This window comes from Symphalangus syndactylus, chromosome 23, assembly GCF_028878055.3.
Source record: "Symphalangus syndactylus isolate Jambi chromosome 23, NHGRI_mSymSyn1-v2.1_pri, whole genome shotgun sequence".
Taxonomy (NCBI): domain Eukaryota; kingdom Metazoa; phylum Chordata; class Mammalia; order Primates; family Hylobatidae; genus Symphalangus; species Symphalangus syndactylus.
Window position 1 is genome coordinate 27,494,302 of NC_072445.2, and position 20,711 is coordinate 27,515,012.

General features: G+C 36.3%; 1 protein-coding gene across 1 annotated transcript in view; it reads left to right on the forward strand.

Annotated features, from left to right (window-relative positions):
- The first annotated feature begins 3,422 nt into the window (after nucleotides 1–3,422).
- TINAG (tubulointerstitial nephritis antigen) overlaps nucleotides 3,423–20,711 on the forward strand; it is an 81,974-nt gene continuing 64,685 nt past the window's right edge. The window contains exons 1-3 of the mRNA XM_055263591.2: nucleotides 3,423–3,887; nucleotides 15,965–16,028; nucleotides 16,685–16,774. Of these exons, the coding sequence (XP_055119566.1) occupies nucleotides 3,533–3,887; nucleotides 15,965–16,028; nucleotides 16,685–16,774 (509 nt within the window). The 5' untranslated portion in view covers nucleotides 3,423–3,532. The remainder of the gene's footprint in view (nucleotides 3,888–15,964; nucleotides 16,029–16,684; nucleotides 16,775–20,711) is intronic.

Below are 20,711 nucleotides of genomic sequence, written 5' to 3' on the forward strand. Positions count from 1 at the left end.
TTTCCAATTCTGTGAAGAAAGTCACTGGTAGCTTGATGGGGATGGCATTGAATCTATAAATTACCTTGCTCAAAATAATAAGAGCTATCTACAACAAACCCACAGCCAATATCATACTGAATGGGCAAAAACTGGAAGCATTCCCTCTGAAAACTGGCACAAGACAGGGATGCCCTCTCTCACCGCTCCTATTCAACATAGTGCTGGAAGTTCTGGCCAGAGCAATCAGGCAGGAGAAGGAAATAAAGGGTATTCAATTAGGAAAAGAGGAAGTCAAATTGTCCCTGTTTGCAGATGACATGATTGTATATCTAGAAAACCCCATTGTCTCAGCCCAAAATCTCCTTAAGCTGATTAGCAACTTCAGCAAAGTCTCAGGATACAAAATTAATGTACAAAAATCACAAGCATTCTTGTACACCAATAACAGACAAACAGAGAGCCAAATCATGAGTGAACTCCCATTCACAATTGCTTCAAAGAGAATAAAATACCTAGGAATCCAACTTACAAGGGATGTGAAGGACCTCTTCAAGGAGAACTACAAACCACTGCTCAATGAAATAAAAGAGGATACAAACAAATGGAAGAACATTCCATGCTCATGGGTTGGAAGAATCAATATCGTGAAAATGGCCATATTTTTGTTTTCTTAGTAACCTGTGGGAGAGGGTCATCTCTAGAAAATGAGTGAGTTAGGAAGGCAAAGAGATTTGTAGTAGTCACTAAGAGAAAGAAGAGACAAATTAGAGAAATATGAGCAGCACTTAAGAGCTCTGCTAAGAAAAATAACCCAAAATTTATGGTGTCACTGATTTTATGGTCTAGTAGATCATCTCCAGCAGCCCTCAGTAGAGAAGGTAGAGGGGAAAAATGCAAATTGCAGGATTTATTTGCTTATTGAATAAATATTTATTGAGCATCTACTATGTGTTAGGCACTGTCTTAGGAGCTTGAGATAAAACCAAGACAGGATAGACAAAATTATCTGATCTTGTAGACCTTACATTTGGAGGGGAAATGCAGAAAATAAAGCCAATGAATAAAATTGTAGTATACTGTGATAAGTACAGAGAAAGTGATAGAGGATGCTGAGACGGAAGAGGGTTTGTCATTTTGGATAGGGTGTGTGGGAAAGACCTCTCTGAAAGATCGAAAGAGATACAGCTATTCGGTTATCAGGGAAAGCGTGATTCAGGCAGAGGAAACAGCAAGTGCAAAGGCACTAAGATAGAAGTGTCCATGGTATGTTTGAGGAATGGGCAAGAAACCCAGTGTAAGGATGGGACCAGTGTGTGCAAGGTGTAAAAGGGTATAAATTAAATTCAGAGAGATAAAGTTGGAGGTCCACCTTGGATATGATCTTGTGGCCCATAGCTTTTAAATTGATTCATGTTGGAAGTTTGAGGGAATATAAGGTATGAGGACTAGAGGTGGGAATGTTGAGAATGTCAGTGAAAGTCAATTTCAAATGATCATTGAGAAGGGAAGGAAGTGAATCCAAGAGTGGGCAGGTAAATTGGGAGCATTGTGAATAATGGGAAGAGAATCAAGAAAGAATGAAAGCATAGAAAGCAAGGGAGGAAGAGTTTCTAGGTAGTGGGTATGCTTATTAATGAAAATTAACATTTATTTAGCATGTGTGATGTGCTAAGTACTTTGTGTTATTATCGTATTTAAATTTCCCACCCATCTGATGTAGTAATAAATATTAATATCCAAATGTGCAGATGAGCAAATTGCAGCATAGAGTAAGCCACATACCCAAAGACGTGCTGCTAGTCAGTGGCAGAACTAGGATTTGAATTCCATTAGTCTAACTTTTATGCTCCCTTCCTCTCTTTTCCCTGCAGTTTTGCTGAGGTATAATTGACAAAAATTGTATATATTTAAAGTGTACAACTTGATGTTTTGATATGCATATACATTGTAAAATAATCACCCCAATCAAGCTCATGGGCATATCCATCACCTCACATAGTTTCCATTTTCTTCTTTCTCTCTCTCTTTTCCCTCCCTCCTTCTCTCTTTCATCCTTTTTTTTCTTTCTTTTTTTGGTGAGCACACTTAACATCTACTCTCTTTGAATGCTGAATAAGACACCTGTATGACAAGGATAAACGCAGATCCATGGGGGAGTGGCTGGTAGGAGGTCATTGGTGAAAGCAGGTGGGAATGGAGGCAATACTATGCAGTAATTTAGTGACTCAGTGGATGGCAAGGAAGTGGAGGCAGCAGGTGTTGGATTGAAGAGATGGGGGCGTTATGGATAGTGACATCAAGATTATGTAGACTTTTTTTTTTTTTTTAAAAAAAGAGAGACTCACATTGGTTTAAAACCTGAGAGGAAGGTGCCAGAAGAAAACGACACAATGAAGACAAAGGTGTGAGTCGAATAAAATATACAGCAAGGTCAAGGAACAAATGTGTAGGGTTGGAGTTATGAAATAGTCTGGGAAAGGAATACCCCATTTCATAGACAAATAACTGAGGACCAGAGAAGTAAATGGTGAACCCAAGGTTATAGAACCAATTAAACAGTAGCTCGGGGACCAGAGTCCGGGTTTTCTGACTGCCAAGACAGGTGCCTTCCACCAGTCCACCCAACAACTCTTGCTGAATCATCCTCTGCTGGTTACTTATCCCCAATCCAAAGGAAGTTGTTGTAGTTAATGAGTAAATACAGTGTAGCCAAAAACCAGTGTAAACACACAGCTCTATAAAAACACTAGTGACATCTTGTCCTTCCAGTTTCCTTCACAACACGCTCCCCCCGTAGTTCATTCACACTGAGTACTGACTTTTCTTGACTATAAGCTGCCTTCAAGATACTGAAGGTTCCCAGTATTTATGCTAAGCAGGGACTCAGGTGGAGAGAACTAAGGTCACCCTCAGGGAATTTCTTGCTGAATTAGGTTCCACTAAGCCTTGAAATCAAAATGCTTCTGGTAGGTAAATGGGGTACAGATGGGAAATCAAACCAGTGTGGGACTGGGCATGATTTAGAGCAACTGTTATTGATATGACAGATCCTAGCAGGCAACCTCACGAGAGCCTGGATTTTTGTTGCAATGCAAGCAGGTGAAACGAATAACTGCATTTTTGACTTTTGAATTTCCTGCACCTTGCCAGTGGTTATTACAGCCATAATCTGGGCCATGTATATTCTAAGGAGGCTTTTGATTTAAGAACTTAGATTTTTTGAGAGGCATGCAATATTCAATGTATCTCTATGCATAAGATTTTATGTAGATATTTTGATGATGCAAAATTTCTACATTATATGAAATATAAGTTTTTTAACTTTGGGGGAATAACAATAGTTTATTTCTAACATACATTATCTTGGTCAAACATTGAAATTCTTGATTAATGTTTAACTATAAGAAGTACACTCATTCAAGTAGAGGATCAGTTTCAGGGTTCAGGCTGAAGTGTCTTGATGACTAGAATTCAGGTTCCAAGGAGAAGCCCACAAGGCTAAGAGTATTGGATATAACGGAAAGTGGAAGCTATACCTGACTTCCGGAGAATGTGGAACGGATATAAGATCTTAATCTTCTCTTATCTTACTACAGAAATCTGGATGGAGAAGCAGTATTTATCTCAAAGAGAAGTGGACCTAGAGGCTTATTTCACTAGAAATCACACCATTTTGCAAGGTACTCGATTCAAAAGAGCCATTTTCCAAGGGCAATACTGTAGAAATTTTGGCTGTTGTGAAGACAGAGATGATGGCTGTGTCACTGAGTTCTATGAGGCAAATGCGTTGTGCTACTGTGATAAATTCTGTGACAGAGAAAATTCTGATTGCTGTCCTGACTACAAGTCCTTTTGCCGTGAAGAGAAAGAATGGCCTCCTCACACACAGCCTTGGTATCCAGAAGGTAGGCTTTGGGAATGTATTTCAGCATTATCCTCGTTCATAACAACAAGATCTGACAAATGTTCTCTCTTTTTCTTCTTTCTTTTTTTCCTTCTTTCAATGAAATGAAAATGAATATTGCGATTGAGAAAATACATTTCTTTGGATTGTTAAAGTGCTTTGGTTTGGATGTGGGGTTCCTGTGTAATACAAGCACCTTCAGGAATGTTCTGATCTGTCAGTCCTGCCTGCCGATCGGAATCCTGATCAGTGAGTTTTGAACACTCACTCAACTTATATAAGGATTACTTAAAACTTTTTCTTCTCTCTCTCCTTTGTATTGACATCAGGTTTCTCAAGGCTTTTTGTGTGTAACCTCTTAGAGAGTCTCAAGAAAGTCACAAGATTTACTATCCATAGATTTTAGTTGTTATTTCAAAGGGCTAATGGATACACTAGCATTAGAAACTGTGGTATTAGTAATGCTATTAAAACCAGGACAAAATAAAGTCAGTCCCCGGCTCTGCCTAAGTAATAGCAAATATATTCTTCACGTGTATTTTTGTCTTGCTTCATTTGTTTTTCCAGTCTGGAACTTTTACAATTATTAAAAAGAAAGGAAGGCTTCATATAGAGTGGTTGAAAAAGTCTAAGGTTAAATGGATAAATACAACATAAAGAGGATGATGGTATTTATTATATTTATCTAATTGGAGGAGAATGACTATGGATTTTTAGCATAGATGAGGCTTTATTTTTCTGTCTCTCATTGTATTAAATCTCCTCAGCAGAACTTCAGGGTTAATCAGACTTCTCTGTCACACTACCATAAATGGGTGATGGAGACTAGAAATCCCAGTTAGAAGACATTTTAGTGTAAACTAGGGGCTTGGAATCCTTATTTCAAAATCCAGATGTCATTGAAAGAGTCAGAGCAAGACTCTATGTCAAAAAAAAAAAAAAAAATCCAGATGCCATAGCCACATAGCCATCATTCTCAATAATGTCATCTTGTTTGTAAAATTGAGGAAATGTCTCTTTATGCATTTACATATGTACTATTTTAAATTTTCCACATAATTGTTATTTATCCTCAGTCTTTACATTTTACCAGTAAACAGCTTTCCCTTCTTCCCTCCCCCCACACCTCCATCCTTCTCTCCCTTTCTTTTTTCCTTCCTTTTTTTCCCGTGTATGTGTGTATGTGTGTGTGTGTGTGTGTGTGTGTGTGTGTGTGTGTGTCAGGGTCTTGCTCTGTCACCCAGACTGGAGTGCAGTGGCAGGTTCATGGCTCACTGCAGCCTCTAACTCCTGAGCTCAAACAATCCTCCTCCCTCAGCCTCCAGAGTAGCTAGAACTACAGGTGTGTGCCTCCACACCCAGCTAGTTTCTTTTATTTTTGGTAAATATGGGATCTTGCTATGTTGCCTAGGCTCGTCTTAAAACTCCTGGTCTCAAGCTGTCCTCCCACCTTGACCTCCCAAAGTGCTAGGATTACAGGAATGAACCACTGCTCCTAGACTTTCCTTCCTTTCTTCCTTCCTCTCTCTGTTTTCTTTCTTCTTTCTTTCTCTTTTTCTTTCTTTCTTTCTTTTCTTTCTTTCTTTCTTTCTTTCTTTCTTTCTTTCTTTCTTTCTTTCTTTCTTTCTTTCTTTCTCTTTCTTTCTTTCTCTTTCTTTCTTTCCTTTCTTTCTTTTCATTCATTCCTTCTTTCTTCTTTCTTTCTTTCTTTCTTTCTTTCTTTCTTTCTTTCTTTGTTTCTTTCTTTCTTTCCTCTCTCTGTCTCTCTCCCCTTCCTTCCTCCCTCCCTCCCTCCCTTTCTCTGTCTTTCTTTCTTTCTGTTCATTCATTTTCTTTCTTTTCTTATTTATTTATTTCTTTCTCTCTCTCTCTCTCTCTCTCTCCCCTTCCTTCCTCCCTCCCTCCCACTCTCTCTTTCTTTCTTCTTTCTTTCTCTTTCTTTCTTTTCTTTCTTTCTCTCTCTCTGTCTCTCTCCCCTTCCTTCCTCCTTCTTTCTTTCTTTCTTTCTTTCTTTCTTTCTTTCTTTCTTTTCTTTCTTCTTTTTCTTTCTTTCTTTCTTTCTGTCCTTCTTTCTTTCTTTTCTTTCTCTCTCTGTCTCTCTCCCCTTCCTTCCTCCCTCCCTCTCTCTCTTTCTTTCTCTTTCTTTTCTGTCTTTCTGTCTTTCTTTTTCTCTTTCTCTCTTTCTTTCTCTCCCTCTTTCTTTCTCTTTTTTCTCTCTTTCTCTTCCTCTTTCTTTCTCTTTCTTTTTTTCTCTCTTTCTCTCCCTCTTTCCTTCTCTTTCTTTTTTCTCTCTCTTTCTCTCCCTCTTTCTTTCTCTTTCTTTTTTTCTCTCTCTTTCCCTCTTTCTTTTTCTTTTTTCTCTCTCTTTCTCTCCCTCTTTCTCTTTGTTTTTCTCTTTTTCTCCCTCTTTCTTTCTCTTTTTCTTTCACTCCCTCTTTCTCTTTCTTTTTTTCTCTCTCTCTTTCTTTCTTTTTTCTCTCTCTCTTTCTCGTTTTTTCTCTTTCTCTCCCTCTTCCTTTCTCTTTTTTTCCTCTCTTTCTCTTTCTTTCCTTTCTCTCCCTCTCCTTCTCCCTCTCCCTTTCCTTTCTTTTCCTTTCCTTTCCTTTCATTTTTATGAGCCATTCTCATCTTTCTCCAATGATAACCTCCTTTTAAAACATTTTTATATACCCTTAAACAGCATGCAGTCTTGTTTTGTGTGCTTGAATTCTTAATTTATATAGACCATATTATGCTGCAGACCTCATTCTCTTTCTTGATTTTCTCAGACAGCAACATGTTTTAAGATGCTCTTCATGTCTCCACGGACTAGTATGACTAGTCTGTGGCTTCTGACTGATGCTTCATTCTCTGTGATGTCCCTTCATCTCATCTAACTCCCTGTTCCCTCCATGGTGGGTGGACACTTAGGTTGTCTACAGCTCTTTGCTATCATAAAGAAGTCCATGATGGATAGCCTCATGCATGCCTTCTTACCGACTTGCATGATACGACAAGACTTGAATTGCTGGGTCCCAGGTATGCATTTAATCTAAGTCTTGCCAGATGGCTCTCAGAAGTAGCTGCATTAGTTTATGGTCTCCTAGTACTATATGGGGACACATCTCTAACAATTAGTATTATCCAGAGAGGTAACCTTTACTTATATAATCAGTAAAACATGATTTTTCATTGTCATTTTAATCTGCATTTCTCTAATTTCTAGTGGGTTTGAGCTTCTCTTCATATGCTCATTAGTGTTTGGCTTTCTTCTTCCTGTGACTTACTTTTTCCTATCCACAGCCTTGTAATACAACTTAATATCTGGTACAGCAAGTCAGCTTATTCACCCCCCTTTTTTGAAGATGACTTAGGTCATGTAGACATTAATCTTCCATAAACAGTTTTTGAATAAGTTTTTTTAGTTCCTCAAACAACTTCAGCTAGAATTTTGAATAGAATTGCATAAAATTTATCGATTTATTTGAAGATAGCTGAACTCTGTAATGTGATGACATCTCATCAAAGAGTATAGGATATTTCTCCACTTACTCTGATTTTTAAAGATATCCTTAAATAGATTTAACACTTTACTCCATAGTGGCCTTATAATACTCTTTGTTTATTCCTGGATATTTATTTTGTATTGCTTTTTTTTTTTTTTTTTTTGACAGGGTCTTGCTCTGTCACCCAGGCTGACCTTCATTCAGCCTTCATTCAGCCTTGCTCTGTCACCCAGCTGAACTTCATTCAGCTCACTGCAGCCTCGACCTTCCCTGGGCCCAATTGATTCTCCCACTTTAAACTTCCAAGTAGCTGGGACTACAGGCACCTACCACCATGTCTGGCTGTTTTTTTGCATTTTTAGTAGAGATGGGGTTTCTCCATGTTTCCCAGGCTGTTTCAAACTTCAGAGCTCAAGTACTGTATTGAATATTTTTAAACTATGTTTTATAGTTGGTTGGCTGTTGTTATGAATAAATGCTATTTATTCATGAGAGCTGATATCCTATGTGGCAATTTTTCTCAGTTCTGTTATTAGAAACAAAAATGTATTTATTTATCACAGTAAAGATGTCTACACCAAAACTCCAAAGTAAACATCATACATAATGGAGAAATGTAGATATGTTCCCTTTAAGACTAGTAATAAAACATGGATTTCTACCGTTTTTGCTACATTTAACAGGGAGATATTTGTTACGCTTTAAGAGAAAAAATGAAGTAAAACAATCTGAAGACAATAAAGTAAAACTCTTATTATTTGTAGATAATGTGGTAATCTACATAGAAAAAATAAAGCCAACAGAAAATAGCATTAATAGGAATTAGAAATATTTAAAAACCAGGATTTTTTATTAAAAAATCCAGATGTTTAGCTACTCTTGAAAAATTGAAAACTCTGACAACTCTGCGTCCAGGGTCTTGCATGAGGTTTTCATTAGTTAGAGAGATGAGTGGTGGATGCCACCTTTTGGTAACGTGTATTTTCCATTTTCCCACATACCTTACCCCTTGCTATTTTCTCTCTGACCCACTTCTTTCATTTCTGCCAGGGGTCAATATGTCCATAGTTTCTGTAAGTGGAACTCCTCATTTTTGCTCAATATACAACTTGCTGTACATGGACCCTTGGGCCATTACTATTGCAGATATTTTGGGATTGAAAGAAGGTAATTTCTTTGAAAATGGAAGGTGTATTTTCATTTAAAAATAGAAAATACGTTTAAAAATGGAAAATACATGTTTAATAGAAAATACATGTTTAAAATTAGCATCTTAAACGTGTATTTTTTTTTGAACTTCTCTATTTTGTCATGTTGGTATGATCCTTCAAATAACAGGTGAAGTTAATATATATTAGTAACATGATGAGAATACATGAGAATACATATGGCATCACGAGGAGCCCTGTGCCCGGGATTAGTTAGAGATCATATTCCTGTTATTTAAAGGTAGTTTAGTGACAAGATTCGGCAGGCAAGGGAAATTCACCCCTCATAGAACCTGCACATAGTACACATTTAATTAACAGACCCTTCTGTAACATACCCTGAGTAGCATGTTTTCTCTTGTCTTACTGAACATACTCTTCCTCCTCCTTACAAGCTAAGATTTATTGAATACTTACTATGGAGCCAACAACTGTTCTAAGCACTTTTCAGGTATTAACTCGTTCATTATTTAATTCTACGTTGTTTAATAGAATATTACTTAATTTTAATTATACAGCAGCTTCTTGAGAGTAAACACGGTGATTTACTTATTGCATACTAATTATGGTGCCATGAAGTGGGAGGCCTAGTAAATATTGGTTGAATTTGGATTAATTGATATTTAGAGGATTTTAATTTTATTTCAGATTTTGTATTTGTTAAATTAAATAATAATTTACCCATATGACTTAAAAGAATAAAGTATTTTCATAAGCATACTTTTTTCATACATAGTTTTAAAAGATATTTAGAAAGTATCAAAGTATTGTCATTTATAGTTTAAATGTACAATTTCTATATTATTTTGGATGTTGGAATATTAACAGAAGTAATTGATAGTATTTAAAACTTTATATCCATGATTGTGGTAAGCATTGAGGGTCATAAGAAAAGAGTATTATAAATCCCAGGCCTCGAGAAACTTAGGATCTACATGGGTGAGGAGACTTAGGTATGCGAAACAATTAAGAAGCATTGTGTGACTTGTATGCCACATGTAGACAAGAATATCACCCAGGAAAGTTGAGTATATTAAAATGGTTAAATGTTTATTTGATAAAAACTATGTACTACATAAGAACATGTCAGATTGGTGACAACCCTAACTAAAATACATATTTTTAACACATAAGATATTTTGCCTGGATTCACTTTGTCATTAGCGACGAGGCTCCATGCAGCCTTCTGCTTCACCATTGCTAGAAAATGGCCCTTGTAGTCATGAGCTACTTTGGCTCTTCATGCTCCAAAAGTAATATTTGAGTCCCATTAAAAAAAAAATGGAAGAGAAAGTTAGAGTTTCCACACTTTGAGAAGACATTCTAAAGCACAGATGAGCACCTCTGTTTTATGTCTTTGGCCAGCTGTGTGGTAATATGCCTAGCTATGAATCGGGTTCTGTTACCAAAAAAAAGAGTAGAGAATGATATTGGGAATAACCAGCAATCTCTGCCAAAAATTAAGAATGCAGAATCACCTAAAAACACAGTGACTCTTTGGATGTCTGCCTTTTGATTAGCTATTATATCCATTTAATATTTTTTCGAGTCTCAGTTTAAAAGTATGAGTTGTAATTTTTTAATGTGCTGAAATGTACTTGAGATTTTCTTATTTGAGGCATACAGCTCATACAAAAAAGTAGTTGCTACTTCTTCAATATCCATTTTTGCTTGAGAGCTAGAATTTTGCTAAGACTTTAATTTAGGGTCATAGTTTATGTGAAATTTATGTTCCAGGTATAGTTTGTACTCCATTCACTATGAAAGGAAGGAATTAATCATTTTATTTTGTAGCAAAAAGTTCACATTAGACTATAAATGCTCCCATACAGATAATATTTTTTCTTTTGTTTTATCTTGCTTTTGAAAGTAGCTACTTGAATATAATACTACACAATATTGAAAAAATGTGCAAAATTAGTTAAGATAAAAATACAATGTATATTATTTATACTATTGTTTGCATGCATAAAGCAAATTTCCTCTGAGATTCTATGATCACTCACTAATCTATTAAATATGTTTTTCAGAGATTTAGTTACATGGGTATTGTTCAGTTCCTCTTATTGTGCCTGTTCTAAGAGCTCTTTAAATCAAGGATTTAAAACTATGTACATTATCATCAGTATTAAAAAAGTAAATATATCCATTTTGTAGAAACTGGAAGTAAAACATATTGGTAAATATCTTCTTCCTGTGTTTTCTTTGCCATATCTGATGGTGACTTCCAGTAAAGGATTTCAAATGTCAGGCTGGGTATGGTGGCTCACACTCACACCTGTAATCCCACCACTTTGGAGGTCAAGGTGGGAGGATCTCTTGAGGCCAAGAGTTTAAGACCAGCCTAGCAGTACAATAAGACCTCATCTCCACCAACAACAATAAAAAAAATAAAAATTAACCAGTCATGGTGGCATGCACTGTAGTCCCATCTACATGGGAGGCTGAGGCAGGAGGATCCCTTAAGCCCAGGAGTTTGAGGCTGCTGTGAGCTATCATTCCACCAATGCACTCTAGCCTGGATGACAGAATAAGACCCTGTCAAAGTAAAAAAAAAAAGTAAAAAAATTCAAATGTCAGATATGGAGAACCAGTGATAGAGTTGAAAACAGAGCTCGAGTGGATTTTCTAGACATAACCTTTTGGTATAGCGGATTTTAAGGAGAAAGTCTAGTAGACCATCTGTTGTGAACAGACCTAAGTTAATTTGATTATGCACAATATGTTCACACTGGTAAAAAATGTATGTGAGTCACTGACATGTTTGAATTCGAAGAGGGTCATTTACTTATTCACAGCCTCCTTAACTATATTACAATGAAGGTAAATCACAGTCCATACTTTGCCACGTATACTGACAGTTACGAAAATATGACACAAACCAATTCATACAACCTCTATAAGCTTCATGAAATCTCCAGTTCCTGTCCTTTTACGTGTTCCCACATCTACGCTGCCTGAAAGATTTATTGGAGGCACATGTAATAATATTACAGAGGTAGGACTCTGTTACCTGTACAGTGGCTATCAGAAAATGACAATTCCTTTCTACTTGGCTGGACACAGTGCACAGGACAAATATCAGTTCTAGAGAGCCAAGTCTAAGAGTACAGGTGCTTCTGAGTTTAAGAGATACATATAAACTATGGGATACAAGGGTGGGATGTGACTTTGAAATATTTTAGGTAATCCTCATAAGTAAAAAAATTATAATTTAACCAGTGGGAGCCAATTATTTATCACAATTATGCTGATTAACAAGTCATGAATTTTAACAATAAAACCCATTTCTGACATTTATTATACTAATACTCTAGGGCTGATCAAAATATGGGTAATGGAAGCACTTGTAGCAGTTTCTCCAAAGTCTGGTCTTTCAGAATGAATGCCACTGAACAACCCTGGGGGGTGGATTCCTGATTAGAGCAAGAAACTGCCTTTACTATAGTGAAGTTTTGACCAGCATAGATCCTTATAATACACTGTGGTGAACTATTTTAAAATAAATCATAAACAACATATCATTATCTTTTTGCAATTCAAGAAGTGAAGTTTTGACCAGCATAGATCCTTATAATACACTGTGATGAATTATTTTAAAATAAATTATAGACAACATATCATTATCTTTTTGCAGTTCAAGAAGTGAAGTTTAGACCAGCACAGATACTGATAATACACTGTGATGAACTATTTTAAAAGAAATTATAGACAATGTATTATTATCTTTTCTCAATTCAAGAAGATAAACTATTTCATTCTCCAAATATATTATTTGCCTAATATTGCTTTAAATGCTGTTAAAGTCGCAAAACTGCCTTAATTTCAACAGTCATTAGTTTTGGCTTTGTTCTGTTTTGTTTTATTGGTCAAGACGCTGTGTGTAACCAATTAATTAACTCACTCTGAGGAGCTCGAGACATATTTTACTGAGAAAGCAGGAATTCTTTCATATCTCCACAATCATAGTTTTCAACCTACCTCCATTTGGATTACTGCTTACCTTGAATTGATTCCGCCTCTTGAGTTCTGAATCCCATCTTCTCTTGTCTTTTCAATACCTCCATCTCTACCATTCTCTCTTGCTTTCTTGCTCTCTCTTTCTTCTCAAGCATCATTTTTTTCTTTACTTTTCTCCTGGTGATATGGTTTGGCTGTGTCACCACCCAAATCTCATCTTGGATTGTAGCTCCCATAATTCTCACCTGTCATGGGAGGGACCCAGTGAGAGGGAATTGAATCATGGGGGCAGGTTTTTCCCATGCTGTTCTTGTAGTATTGAGTAAGTCTCATGAGATCTGATGGTTTTATAAATGGGAGTTGCCCTGTACAAGCTCTCTCTTGCCTGCCACCATATAAAATGTCTCTTTGCTCTTCCTTCGTCTTTTGCAATGATTGTGAGGTCTCTCCAGCCATGTGGAACTGTGAGTCTATTAAATCTCTTTCCTTTATAAATTACTCAGTCTTGGGTATGTCTTTATTAGCAGTGTGAGAACAGGCTAATACATGTGGATTAACCATTAACTTCCAAAATGTGTTTTTGCCTTTCCCAACTTTAAAAAAGCTCTCCCTTAACTTCATGTCTTTAACCAGCTACCATAACATTCCCTTCTTTCCTTTAATGGCAAAATATCTGAAAGAAAAATTTACTTTCTTATTCCAAGTCTCTCATCAACCCATTCCTACAGGATATCAACTCCCTGCTACTTCACTGAAATCTCTCTTGGCAGGGTTATTGGCAATTCCTACATTACCAAATGCAATATTCAGATGTCTGTTTTCGTGTTCTTGGCCTCTCGACAGTACTGTATGCAGCTGACCACCTAGAGCATATGAAACACTTTATTAGCCCTGTTTTTCATGACACCACCCTCTCCTCAATTGTCTGCTCCCTCACAGGCCACTCCTTCCCAGTTTCCTCTTCTGAATGTCTGTCAGATGCAGTGTTTTGAGCTCATTCCTGGACCACTTTCTCTTACCTATATACACTCTCTCCGAAAGACTCTTATTTAGTCTTGGGTTTGAAAAAGTAGATATGGATGTTGGTGTCTCCCAGATTCATGCTCCAGCCTGGGCTTAACTCTTGTCTTTTATAAACTACTGTCTACTTGATATCTCTGTTACGATGTCTAGCCTAGGTTTTATCTAAATCTAAAATATACACAGTAGCAGTCTTGGTTTCTTGACACAAGCCTGTTTCTTATTTTAGTGATAGCTGTACCATTTCTTTATTACTCAAGCCAAAGTCCTAATGAGGTATCTTTGATTCCTCTTTTCCCTCATTCACCAGATTCAATCCATGAGTGATTCCCTTTGAGTTACCTCCAGATTATATCCACCTACTTCTGTCTATCCTCACTACTATTATGCTAATCCTTCATCCTTCTGGGAACCTCCACCCCAGTCAGCTCAACAGGAGTGATAAGTGCAGAGATTAGGGTGGAGACATTTTGGATAAGGCCTTATAGGTTACAGTAAGAAGTTTGGTCTTATTCTAAATTTGATGCGAAACGACGTGAAGATTTTAAGTAGGAAGCGACATGATGTATATTTTTGAAGATCTCTGTAAATGCTGTGTGGGAAATGAGGGATCTGTTGGAGTTGGGAAGGATTGTAGCAAAGGAGTAAGTGGACTGCGTCTGGGTATTGTATAGACGCTGATGCTTTACTGTGTCAACACCTTGACCGGGGTCCGAAGTAACTGATTATGGCTTTTGTTCAAGAGATTAATTCTCATGCGAGATTAAAGTGAATGCAATGTCTCATAGTTATCTCGTACATGAAATTAAGGAAGGATGACCAAGAAATGGAGTTTTTGTTAACATTAAATTTAGTGTTGATGATTTGGAGTGGCTTGGTAATGGCAGTCTCCTGACTTCAAAATTATTAGCTGAGTATAAATCAGAGAAGCGACGGTCTTTTTCCTTAAGGACCCTTGAGATGTCTGTTCCATTTATCCATGGAATTCATATGTTGAACACTCAAGATTCATGAGGTATGATTAAAAATCAGCTTTGTTTTTATCCCACACTCTCAGTTTTTAAGAATGGTCAGGGAAGTACTTCTCTTGGCTTTGAATGAAAACTTGGATTGTTGCATGGATTTTCTGTTGTTTCTAGGTGATAAAAAATTTTAGAATGTCTTGAAATTAGAAACCTACTGTGGATTCAGTTTTGAAAGGAGTCTAATCTTATGTAGCAATTAAAACCATGAATTTGATGTGAAGTTCAGTCTTCCCACATCTCGGGTTTACTGCATTAGGAAAACTGTGGTCAAGAGAAAGGTGGTTTCCTTTTCTTACCCCATGATTGTGACGTACCAAAATTCCATGTGAAAGGGATGCATAGACGCAAATACATAAATAATTAGATTCATTAAGTAGAATATTGGACTATGAAACATCCATGGGAGGGGCAGTTATGAAATATTTTTTATTAAAATATTTTTTGGAAAATCAAACAATGGCTAATTCCCTAAGTGGCCTTGTAACATTGTGACTAGAAGTTAAACAAGGTCCCTTAGAATGCTTTCTAAAGGTTAAAATTCATTTTGTTTAATTAGAGGCCATTGGCATAAAATACCAATTACATGTTTCTATCAAAAACAGTTTCACTAGACAAAGTTGAGTCCCTTTTGCTAATTCAATGTTAATTTTGAATTTGAGCAGATTATATTTTCAAAAGGAATTTAAATTTTTAACCAGAGCACTATTTTTACAATATGTTGCTAGTGGTTTTTATATGATAATGATTCACCATCCATCTCTTTTGAGTAGTTCATATAATCTCATAAAGCAGTTAATAACTAGTTTCAGTTAATAGTTAAGAAACATTTGGATTTGGAAGGCAAATGGCTGCAATCTTATTGATTTCATGAATTTTTTCCCTTATTCAGATCTTAAAGAAAAAAATAGAATTTGTCTTTGTAAGGTAAATTCAATGAAATGACCTGGTATTTTGAGTCCCAAGCTACTTGCTCCAGTCATATCCAATTAATTATAAGCACTTATGAGACTTGATTAGTTGTTTTTTTAATGAGAAATGCCATAAATCAATTCAAATACTATTATATTGCTTACTTATTTGAAAGTACTAATTATTTTTTAAGCATAGTGATTAATTCCTAGGTAATCTTGTTTTCGTGTTTTGCAAATCCTCCCTGTTGGAACATAATATGCAGTTTAAAGATAAAAGCATTGAAACAAGCACAGAAGAATTTGATATAAAAACCTTGACACAAACCAGACATGGATTTGTATCAGCTTTTTTGGCACCAAACATGTTTGCATATGTGAAAAGCTAACTACGATTTTTGATTACATTTTATGTTAATGCACTTTATTACTTAGTTTAGGATTTTCATTTCTTTACATGTTACTTTGACAGGTTGCTTCAAAGATGGTCAACATTATGAAGAGGGATCAGTAACTAAAGAAAACTGCAACTCCTGGTAATAAATTTAAATGGCACAGAACTGAGTTCTACTGTGTGTGTATGTTTTCTTCAAATAAAAGAAATATTTGTGAAACAAAGTATATATTTATGTACATATAGGCAGAATCATATGTCATAAGACATCATATACCTGTAACTTTGTATAAGCATATTTAATTTTAAGGGATTTTAAAAATTTAATCATGAATATCTTTTAACGTTTGAGGTTGATGTTCTGACAATGGGTCTGTATCATATAACAGGTCTGCATTAAATGTACCTCTTAATTATAATATTCTGATGCCCTACAGGGAAATTGTGTTTTTTGAGCACAGTAACTGTATAAAAACAGGCTGCTTTAAAAGGACTAGCCTGCAGAAAGTTTCCAAATACAAGTACATTGAATCTACTGTCCAATTTGGCTTATGTTTTCAAACTTCAATGGATGTGTGATCATATCATTTGTTAATTGCCTGGAGTAGAGGATTACAGCATATTGAGTGGTAGCTAACATATGTTTTACAATTTATTTTTGCCAAGAATCAAATAACCATATGGCTAACATTAATCAAGAAACTATGTTTTATGCCTTAACAATGTATAACTCTTTTTAGTAATTGAAATGTACTTCATAAAGACCAAGCCATTTTTGTAATTGTCATATCTTTGCAGCACATGCTCAGGACAGCAATGGAAATGTTCCCAGCATGTATGCCTTGTTCGTCCAGAATTAATTGAACAGGTGAATAAAGGAGACTACGGGTGAGAGAAATCTTGCTTTATATGTTTCTTGGCACTGCCATTTACTATGCAGGTGTCAATGTATTGCTTGGTTTCTATAAATGGTCATTGTTTAAAAAGAAAGAGTGGGAGATAAATAGGAAGGGAGATAGAAAGCATGTAAAACTGGAAAGCAACGGTAAACATTAAATAATTAAAATGATCAAATAAGAAATCTAGAGCACAGCTGTAAATTGTCTAGGAAAGAGCAGTGTCATGGTGTAGGTAAGGGAAGTGCAGGGAAAGCTACTTTGGATAAGTATTTAGGCAAAATAAGGAAGTCAGCAAAATTCATGTATTCATACTAACTATCTCTCCCTCTGCTGCTGCCCTCACCAAGCCAATCACATGCTTAGCTATCAGGGGTAGAATCTGATCTTAAAAGGATGATATTCAAATAACAAGCCAATCTAAATAATTTCACTGAAATGATGGGTATCTAGCCAATGTCACTTACAGTTGAATCAAAAGACAGATTGAGCTCCTTTACTTTGCTAGTACACAAAAGACAGGGATGATTGACACTGAAACATTGGCAATAACTGATGCTCTTATACAGATTGATGCTCTTAATTTTCATAGAGGAAATTAAGATGTAGGCACTGGCCTGGTGAGGTGGCTTATGCCTGTAATCCCAGCACTTTGGGAGGCCAAGGTGGGTGGGTGGATCACTTGAGGCCAGGAGTTCAAAACCAGCCTGGACAACATAGTGAAACCCCATCTCTACTAAAAATACAGAAAAAATTAGCTGGGCATGGTGGTGCATGCTGGTAATCCCAGTTACTCGGGAGGCTGAAGCATGAGAATCACTGAAGTCTGGGAGGCAGAGGTTGCAGTGAGCCAAGATTGTGCCACTGCACTCCAGCGTGGGCATTGGGGGGTGAAACCCTGTCAAAAAAAAAAACAAAACAAAAAAACAAAAACAAAACAAACAAACAAACAAAAAAACAAGAAACATAAAAAGATACAGGCGCCAACACTGGCTTTTATTATAGAACTGAAAGGAAGAGGAACAGGCCAGCTGGTATCTGTTTCAGGATTTCTCCACTGCCATTGATCGAATCTCAATATACCCTTGATAACATCTTCTACATTTCTGGAAAAGATTTCACATAAAAAGATCTATTATCAAGCAATTAGAAAAGGGAAGTAATCTGGAGATGTATTTTTATAAAATGGAAGTATAATCTCTTTCCACATATAACATGATGTTTCTCAGCATAATGGGGACACCAAATTTCAACGTATTAAAAGTTTTTTCTTGGAACATACAAAACAGAGAAAGTCACATTTGTTGATATTAATATCCTTAAACCATTCTCAGTTCCTCTGTGTGTGTGTGTGTGTGTTTGTGTTAAACCAATGTTTTAGAAGATAACTTGATGACATTTTCAGTATTTCCAGGGAAAACCAAATATAATTTTCTGTGGCAAATCATATTTAAATTATTCAAAGAAGATGAGAGTATATGTCATCTTGAGAAATTGAATCAGATTCCTAAAAGGGTTCAAATGCTAGACCTAACTAACATACATTTCCAAGAAACCAAAATAGAGCAGCCTAGCTTTCCACTGTTAACAAGTACATGAGAAATCACAGTCTAAACTAATGTGGTACACCTAGGAAAACACACTTAGGAGCACAGAGGTTGTTGGGAATGCTATTAGGTTGGTGCAAAAGTCCACCGTTACTTTTGCACCAACCTACTATCTTCCTTGGAAGGAAGAACTTTCTTTCCATGATCTATTTATTTTGAGCCTGCCCTAGGGCTACTTAAGAGGCATGGGCTTTGCATTTTAGTAGCAAATATTAAAACATCACATAACTTTAAAAGAGTAGAAAGTGAAGTATAATTGGAGCAAAAGGAAACATACAAAAACCAAAGGAAAAAAGTTAAGTAAAAGGAGCAAGCTATAAAGACAAGAAATAAAACTAAAATTATTTACCAGGGCAAAAAAGGGGGAAGTCTTTAAATTTAAAAGAAAGTTCTAATTCTCAGCTATTCTCTCTTCATGATGCTCAAATTGTTTTTATGTGTAAAAATATAATCATATTATATCATTCAATATTATTAAGTGCTTTTTAAAATAGCCTACATCAAATATGCAATCTTTGCCTTAAAATATTTCTTTCTCACATCTTGACAGTATTTTAGATCCAAGTCTTTATTTATTCTATGTAATGTGCTTCAGTGCTTATTTATTCTCTGTATTATTTCTTAATGTAATCAGCTGATATTGATAAAACATATGTTCCACTGGTGGCATGGCTGAGGATACAAATAAATAATTTTGGCCTGGCGAAGTGGCTTATGCCTGTAATCCCAGCACTTTGAGAGGCCGAGGCAAGCAGATCACTTGAGGTCAGGAGTTTGAGACCAGCCTGGCCAACGTGGTGAAACCCCATCTCTACCAAAAGTACAAAAATTAGCCAGGTGTGATGGCACGGGCCTGTAGTCCCAGCTACTCATTAGGTGAAGGCACTAGAATTGCTTGAACCCAGGAGGTGAAGGTTGCAGTGAGCTGAGATCACGCCACTGGACTCCAGCCTGGGCCACAGAGTGAGAGTCTGTCTCAAACAAAACAAAAAAACAAATAATTTCTACGTTAAGGGAATTTACCATCTAGTTGAGGAGCCAAAATTGTCATACTTTTATAAAAGGATTTCTAATAATAGGGGAGAATAGAAGCTCTAAATTAGTGGCACAAGTAATAATCAGCAACTTAGTGGAATAAAGGGAGATATATAAGTGTTTCAATTAACTGCTGCTGTGTAACAAACCATTCCAGGATTCAGCGTTTTAAAACCATAAGCTTTTCATCTTTTCACATCAGCAATTTGGAATAGGTTCAACTGAGGCTGTTTTGCTGCTCTCTTCTGGAATTACTCCTGTGTCAATAGAGCCTCAAATGAGGCTGAATTGTCTGTGATGGCCTTATGCTATGTCTTGTGGTTGGTGCGGGTTGTTGATTGGGCCACGTTTCTCCAGCATGCTAGCTTTGGCTTCTTCTCATAATTATTATTCTAATGGGGCATATGTGGAAGTTGCCCCAGTCCTCCCTTAAAGCTTATGCTTGCAAGTTTCACGATATCAATTCTACCGCTTTCTATTGGGTAAAGCAAGTTACTAGGCCAGCCTACATTCAAAGGCTAGAGAAATAGATTCTTTCTTATGAACTCAAAATTTGGTCTACTGGATAAGTTGGCTTTCATTTTTCACTGTTTTCTCAAAACCAGCTCACCCCAAACTGCAGTGATTAACTTCTATCTATTCTTACTTACTGGCATCTTGCACTATCTGCTCAACTTGAAAATTTGAAGTTAGTTTGGTTCTTCCTTCCTTTTACTCTCAGTCAGTAGGTATTGCTAACTCCCACACTAAAAGTTTCTTTTAGATATTTACTTCTTCCATTCTAGACTATATTCTAATGCATTTCTTTATCAAGCCTAGTTTGAAATTACCTGACTTGTCTCTGTTTCCAGAAATTCTCAATGGTACTCCATTGCTTGTGAAACACAAGTATTGCCCTTAGCATAAATAACATGTTGGTCCAAAAGCTTTTTTACTACCTTATCTTTTATACCGTTTCAGCCCCTGTGTCCCTCTCCTCTCTCCTAGTTTAAGCATTTAACTTATCTGTCATTCCCCAAACATGCCACCCAACTTCATACCTGCGTGCTTTGCTCAAGAGTTACCTTTACTTTAAACAAATGCTCTCTTCTTTCATATCTGGTCACCAAAGTCATTCTCATCCTTCCAGATAGAGGACTAAATTTGCTTTAGTAAAAAATTTGCCAACTCCTTCAGTTATGTTTGAATCTTTTGATCATATTTTGATATACTGCTAACAAATGACACATGCCAAAGTCATTTCTTTGTAGTTTTTCTTAAGGTATAAGCTTAAATGTAGAGAAGTTT